The sequence below is a fragment of the Phyllobates terribilis genome, unplaced genomic scaffold (assembly GCF_046119375.1).
Source record: "Phyllobates terribilis strain yellow unplaced genomic scaffold, ASM4611937v1 Scaffold_7__3_contigs__length_470593459, whole genome shotgun sequence".
In the NCBI taxonomy this organism is placed as follows: Eukaryota; Metazoa; Chordata; class Amphibia; order Anura; family Dendrobatidae; genus Phyllobates; species Phyllobates terribilis.
In genome coordinates this window covers 323,239,028-323,246,775 of record NW_027362767.1, presented here as the reverse complement: position 1 = coordinate 323,246,775, position 7,748 = coordinate 323,239,028, and the positions used below count along the sequence as shown (strand labels likewise).

General features: G+C 41.7%; 1 protein-coding gene across 1 annotated transcript; it reads right to left on the bottom strand.

The window, feature by feature from the left end:
* Positions 1–509: 509 nt before the first annotated feature.
* LOC141153205 (putative defense protein 3) lies at positions 510–7,187 on the bottom strand. Its single transcript, XM_073637904.1, has 5 exons — positions 6,764–7,187; positions 4,818–4,930; positions 2,034–2,149; positions 1,209–1,273; positions 510–725 (listed from the first exon to the last, which is right to left on the bottom strand). Exons 1-5 carry the CDS (start codon positions 7,170–7,172, stop codon positions 595–597), a joined length of 834 nt encoding a protein of 277 aa, XP_073494005.1. The 5' UTR covers positions 7,173–7,187; the 3' UTR covers positions 510–594.
* Between the last annotated feature and the right edge of the window lie 561 nt (positions 7,188–7,748).

Sequence of the window (7,748 nt, the reverse complement as noted above, 5' to 3'; positions counted from 1 at the left end):
CCGTGTGGGCTTACAGAGGGCCCCAAATGCTGCCATCTTGGTGCTTTTATTATGCACAGACTGGGCTTCATAGGAGATGAGTGAGTTTACTGTATACTGCAATATATAGTACAAGTGACCAAATGATTAAAAAAGTTTTAAAATATTAAGCAAATGACTAGGTTCTCTAGGAAGATCTCACTCCAATGTCTGATTTGTGGTGCATCATATGTGCAGAAAAGATGCCGTGATACTGTCTGACACGGCTCCATGCAGGTGGCCGCCCTCCCCCCGATCAGATATTGGTGGCAGATCAGGACACTCGTTATTTTTTTAATTGCTTTTTATGACGCATCACTTAGTAGCACTGGGGGCATCTTGCAGTTGAGACCCCCAATGATGCAGAAAGCAACTTATCCAAAAGCTGGCTTCTTTGGAGAGTTGTACAGAATATGTTTTATGGAAGTTTTCACTATAGAAAATCAGTATATACATAATTTACCTCCCAAAACTAGAAATACCAGAACTCCTTGTCTTCATCACTTTATTTATTTGCATGATCCTGTTAGCTTTGTGTTTCCTGGCGTGATGAAACATTAACAGCAACATGTGCCGCTATATCAAGAACAATACAAGTTGAAGGAATATGGTTGAGTAAAAGGCCGCTCGCCAGGCTATGCCACTTGTGCCAGAGGCAAAGCTTGTTAGATGGGTATTTTCATTGTTGCTGCATGTTGATGTTGGATCTGTTTGAGAGAAACATGAGACAAATAGGAAAATATCAATTCTGTGCCAGAAAACCCAATTAGACCTAAACAGAACACCTATAAAGTCACAGGGGGTAAATAGGCCTCTAGATCTATGCAACACATGGTGGCTTTTGTTTCTTTAAGGGATTGCCTTATCACAATACCCCTTTTCCATATCTGTAACCCCTTTCTCTAAAAGCCAGAGCATCACTAACAAGCAGCGGATCTTGCTTTGTATCTGGTCCATGAGACTGATGGAGACAGCCGTCCCATGTGCGGTGCTCCAGCATGTGCACAGGGGAGTCCAGTCCTCAGGATTAGTGGAGGCCAACGTGCGGACCTCCAGCGATCATATGTATCCTGTGGCGAATGTACCCAGTGGGTAAAACCCTTTAATTGTCAAGAACATTTGTACAAGTTTCATGAAGCCGTGTCCATTGATAATGGTAACGTGACTCCATGTTGTTCCATCACACTTACCTCCATAGATAATCGCAGACCTGACTCCGAGCCAATAGATGTCAAAAGCCTCCGCTACTGTGGCTCTGAGGAAAAACGAATTGGTCATCAGTTCATCTATAATCGTTTATATGTACACTTTGCTACAATAGTATAACAATTGGAAATTACTGCACCTAAGTGGTTACATTTTCATTCATCTCCTGTCCGATGTGGACATGGAGCAGAGAGTGCCAATATCTGTGATCAAATCAGTCCATAGTGGTCACATCGATGGTGCATACACCTATTCACATGAAGAGATTATCGCTTCATGCCTGGACCAAGAACCAGAGGCCTCCTCTATAGTCAGTTTGTATGTCCTGTAAAAGCAGGACCCCTTCTTCTCTAGGAGAACCTATGAATATTCCCCAAGGCCTTGGCTACACAGAGTTACAATTTGCAGGAACCTGGTCTAGTAGCCCTGCTGGTAGTCCGCAGCAGCAGGGCCAGAACACTGACCTTCTTCCTACTACCTGCAGGCAGCCTCTTCTGATGACGCGAAGCATCTTATCACGTCACGCAGGTCTACAAATCAGAAGAGGAGATGAGGACGCTGGCAGGTAGTAGGACATTTTCAGTGCTTTTGACCGGCCCCAGTCATGCATAAAAACAAAAACAGCTTTTTACATCAAAATCTACGTCATCAGGAATCGTCAAGTTACTAATTTCTTGCCCTTTCCTATGTAATCTGTCAATGATTTGCTTCACCTGCCATTAGTGATCATTTGCGTAATAATAATTCTATTCCCTAGAAATCTTTCCTTATCAGGCTCCTAATTTAGCCCTCCAGCGCTCCTTACTTACATGAAGAACAGGTTATGCGGACAAGAGGAGTTTGGGGGCATCCAGATATATGTGGTGTGCTTGTCCTTTAGGTTGGTGTTAGAGTGGGTAATAGAACCAACCGGATTTTCAGGGCACTGCAATAAAAAATAATCATAGATGTTAATTTTGGAGGCAAGCAAACTAAAAGTTATGTTCCCTGATGGGTGAAAATGCAGCAGCTAACACCCTGATGCATCAGCCATGGTCGATGTTGGAATCGACCATGGCAGTGTAACCCCCTAGATGCTGCTGTCATTAGTGAAAGCAGCATTTAAAAGGGTAACCGCATATGGGCTCCCCCTTTAATCCCATCAGCATCCTGAGATCTATTCTGGTCCTGATTGTTGCTTTGGTTGACCAAGGCAGTGTAATGGCGTAGTATCTGCCGGCTATAGTGGCCTTTTAAGGTGTTGGCAACATTTTAGTGGTAAAAAGTTTTCATTCTTGTTATTTAACTTTGCATTAATTCCTTAAAAGCACCTGAAGGGTTAATAAACTACCTGACAGCAATTTTGAATATACCGAGCGTTGCTGTTTTTAAAATGGTATCACATCACTTTTGGGGTTTTTCCAATATATAGAACCCTGAAAGTCACTTCAAAACTGAATAGGTCGCTAAAGAAATACATTTTGGAAATCTGGATTAAATGTATATACATTCAAGGTTTGAAAATGAATAATTTTTTAAAAATTGTCAAATTTCTGATATTTTCATATGTATATAAATGCAAAACATTTCAACCTAAATTTACTACTATCACAAAGTATAATGTGTCACGAAAAAAAGCAAAAACATTCACCTTACGTTGAAACATTCCAGAGTTGTGTCCACATAAAGTGACACGTCAGATTTGAAAAATTTGGCTAAGTCACTAAGGGGTTAAGACTGTTGCAATGTTGACATCTCTTTTTTTTTTTTTTTGTACCATGCCAAACTATTGGGCTTGTCCTGAGATTCTATGTGTGTGTCCACTGTTTTATTATTCTAAATAAAGGCTTGGAAGACCCTCTAAGGATAAGCGATAATTGTTCTCATTCTGTCATTGGTTTGGCTCCGTTACATTGCACGGATGGTGAAATGGACAAGGATTACATATACAGTGATGGCCAAAAGTATTGGCACCCCTGCAATTCTGTCAGATAATACTCAGTTTCTTCCTGAAAATGATTGCAATCACAAATTCTTTGGTATTATTCTCTTCATTTAATTTGCTTGCAAGGAAAAAACACAAAAGAGAATTAAGCAAAAATCAAATCATTGATCATTTCACACAAAACTCCAAAAATGGGCCGGACAAAAGTATTGGCACCCTCAGCCTAATACTTGGTTGCACAACCTTTAGCCAAAATAACTGCGAACAACCGCTTCCGGTAACCATCAATGAGTTTCTTACAATGCTCTGCTGGAATTGTAGACCATTCTTCTTTGGCAAACTGCTCCAGGTCCCTGATATTTGAAAGATGCCTTCTCCAAACTGCCATTTTGAGATCTCTCCACAGGTGTTCTATGGGATTCAGGTCTGGACTCATTGCTGGCCACCTTAGAAGTCTCCAGTGCTTTCTCTCAAACCATTTTATAGTGCTTTTGGAAATGTGTTTTGGGTCATTGTCCTGCTGGAAGACCCATGACCTCTGAGGGAGACCCAGCTTTCTCACACTGGGCCCTACATTATGCTGCAAAATTTGTTGGTAGTCTTCAGACTTCATAATGCCATGAACACGGTCAAGCAGTCCAATGCCAGAGGCAGCAAAGCAACCCCAAAACATCAGGGATCCTCCGCCATGTTTGACTGTAGGGACCGTGTTCTTTTCTTTGAATGCCTCTTTTTTTTTCCTGTACACTCTATGTTGATGCTTTTTCCCAAAAAGCTCTACTTTTGTCTCATCTGACCAGAGAACATTCTTCCAAAACATTTTAGGCTTTCTCAGGTAAGTTTTGGCAAACTCCAGCCTGGCTTTTTTATGTCTCGGGGTAAGAAGTGGGGTCTTCTCTGGGTATCCAACCATACAGTCCCTTTTCATTCAGACGCCGACGGATAGTACAGGTTGACACTGTTGTACCCTCGGACTGCAGGGCAGCTTGAACTTGTTTGGATGTTAGTCGAGGTTCTTTTTTCCACCATCCGCACAATCTTGCATTGAAATCTCTCGTCAATTTTTCTTTTCCGTCCACATCTAGGGAGGTTAGCCACAGTGCCATGGGCTTTAAACTTCTTGATGACACTGCGCACGGAAGACACAGGAACATTCAGGTCTTTGGAGATGGACTTGTAGCCTTGAGATTGCTCATGCTTCCTCACAATTTGGTTTCTCAAGTCCTCAGACAATTCTTTGGTCTTCTTTCTTTTCTCCATGCTCAATGTGGTACACACAAGGACACAGGACAGAGGTTGAGTCAACTTTAATCCATGTTAACTGGCTGCAAGTGTGATTTAGTTATTGCCAACACCTGTTAGGTGCCACAGGTAAGTTACAGGTGCTGTTAATTACACGAATTAGAGAAGCATCACATGATTTTTCAAAGGGTGCCAATACTTTTGTCCACCCCCTTTTTTAGGTTTGGTGTGGAATTATATCCAATTTGGCTTTAGGACAATTCTTTTGTGTTTTTTCATTGAAGACAAATTAAATGAAGATAATAATACCAAAGAATTTGTGATTGCAATCATTTTCAGGAAGAAACTGAGTATTATCTGACAGAATTGCAGGGGTGCCAATACTTTTGGCCACCACTGTATTAGCATTTCACAACTATTATTTTACCTCCAATATCTTGGTGTTACTTGGAGGTTCCAGCCATGTCCCATACAGCGTATTGCTTGAATGTGTCCGTGCTTGCAGTAAGATTCCTCTATACGCCGGGCCCAATATTTGAACTACAAATACAGAATACTTTACATTTAGAAAATTGCTACTGACCTTACGTAATAAATCTACTAATGGCACATCGTTCAATAAATGATATATCTTGCTTAAAGGATTTATCCAGGATTACTAACAGGCAGGTAGTTGCTAACTATCTCATTCTTCTACGTGGCACCGGCACATAGTGGTCACTGACCGCTCCTGGCGGCAATTCAGCTGCTCCACGTCAACAGGGCAGCTCTTCCTCTTCCAGGCTGCTCTGTCGACAGGGTGTGACTGCCAACATCATGCTGATTGACAGCTGGCTTCCTGCAGTTAGACAGTTGGAAGCCAGCTGTCAATCAGCATAAAGTTGGCAGTCATGCCCTGTCAACAGAACAAAGCGGAAGAGAAGTCGCTGCTCTGTCAATGTGACATCTGTGGAGGCTGCTGAACCTGTGACCGTTCTGTACCAGCGGAGATCAGCGCTGGGCACAGCAGGCAGATACCTAGCAACTAACTGTCTGTTAGATAACCCCCTTAAAATAATCAGAAAGCTTTCACTAAGGTCGCATTCTAGTTCCATCTATTGGCAAAGCTACAGTATCATAAACGCCAATCATAGCACTTATACCTAATAATAAAATGATGTACCCAACATCAGAATCAGTTTTTGTCTGCATATTATCCTTATCTCCCTGTTTTTACATCAATGTTGATTATAATTGTACATAGACACTTTTTTGCACAAGTAAATCTGATAACTTTCTTCATATTGAGGCTATTTCTATTCCTTCCTGTAAAATACTCCCCCCCCCCCTTAGGTTGCATTAAAGCATAATGTATATCCAGTTTTAAAAAAAATCCTCTAAATTCACTAGACATCCAAATGTAAACTGGCCATTGCACAAAAACTTTTCTGGATCAGGTCTCAATTTGGGTCCATGGCCATTGGATGTCCCTTTTTGGGGTTTGTAGATGGAAACCTTGATGCATTGGGGGTTACATTGGATGCCCCTTTTTGGGGCTTGCAGATGGAAACCTTGATGCATTGGGGGTTACATTGGATGCCCCTTTTTGGGGTTTGTAGATGGAAACCTTGATGCATTGGGGGTTACATTGGATGCCCCTTTTTGGGACTTGCAGATGGAAACCTTGATGCATTGGGGGTTACATTGTATGCACCTTTTTGGGGTTTGTAGATGGAAACCTTGATGCATTGGGGGTTACATTGGATGCCCCTTTTTGTGGCTTACAGATGGAAACCTTGATGCATTGGGGGTTACATTAGATGCCCCTTTTTGGGGTTTGTAGATGCAAACCTTAATGCATTGGGGGTTACATTAGATGCCCCTTTTTGGGGCTTGCAGATGGAAACCTTGATGCAATGCTTGGCGTAGAGCGCTGTGTAAATATGATCTTAGCCTTATAAGTTTGTCCCAAACATTTCTGCTTCTTCCTGTATATCTGAATGGGATTTGTAAAAATCTATGCAAATGATGCCGAAACAGCCCTATTCTTGGGGAAATGACAGCTATATAGCTGAAAATATGGATATTTCTATAATGCAACATCCCATAATACTCATCTTTATGGTTCTTTCTGTAAGTCAAGTGCAGTCTACTCAAATAAATTACATAAGTATCCAAAAGGCTATGATCATACGATACAAGACGATATGATACACTTTGTTCCAGAGGGAAATTACAGTTATGCTGAACCTAGAAAACATGAGGCTCATGTACCGCAGACCCTGAGCCATATATCCATCCTATGCTGCCCCATACATGATATATCGTGGTTGGCCTCACACACTACATTTCTCCCGAATACTCTGGCAATGAGTAATTGTTCAGCGCTCTTACCTTTTATGGGGCTGCCATATTGGTAGGAACTAGCGTTGATTTTCATTATGTAAAGTGCAGGTTTGGGCTGTGGATAGACACCATCATGGCCCGGTATCATTGTCTCACATGCAGATATTGGGGCTCCAGAGGGGTAAGAGAATGATATTGTGCTGCAGGTCATCAGCACCATCAGTGAGGAGAGGAGCAGTCGTGCCATCTCGGAGGGATGAGAGTAAAGTGTTTCTACAGACTCCAGGAGACTCGGAATAAAACTTCCTAATAACCTCTCTGAGCCTCTCACAGGTTTGGATGTAATAGTCACAATTTCCCAATTTTCTGCAGTTATTAAACAGTTGTCGTCTGTGTTTGAGCTCAGTTTATCCTGTGAAATCAATGATCTCCTGATCTGTCGGCCAGGCTTGCTCATAATGTATAAATCTGTCCTGTGTCAGCAAATCCAGATAGTCATGAGCAGAAGAAATATGTTGTAAGGGAAGGCCCACATATGTATATACTGTATATATGTGTTCCCACGGACGCTGGCAGATGGACTTCCTCATAAACAGTTTCTAGAAAAACATGAAATTCCTTATTGTAGAATTTATTTTATATAAGTTCATCTACGTATAATGTAGGAATGGTTACATCATATATTTGAAGATGTTATATCATTTTCCGCATAGGGTTTACGTTGCTCCATCTTACAATGCTCAATTAACAATTTTTTTTCTTTTTACTTACATGTGTTTTTGGCAAAAAAAAAAAAAAAAAACTTTTTTTTTAAAATGAACTTTATTCCTCCTGGCAGCCTCGGGCTTTTACTCATAAGAGTGCGGCCGGCGCAGCTTCAGTCACCGCTCAGTGCATAGTGAATAGCAGCTGTACCCGCACCCGCCACTGACTGACAGCCGGATCTATTGCTGAGCTGCTGTCAGTCAGAGCAGAGGCTGCTGTAATCAGTTGTCTCCGTCAGTATCATACACAATGGAAGGAGCAGTGACAC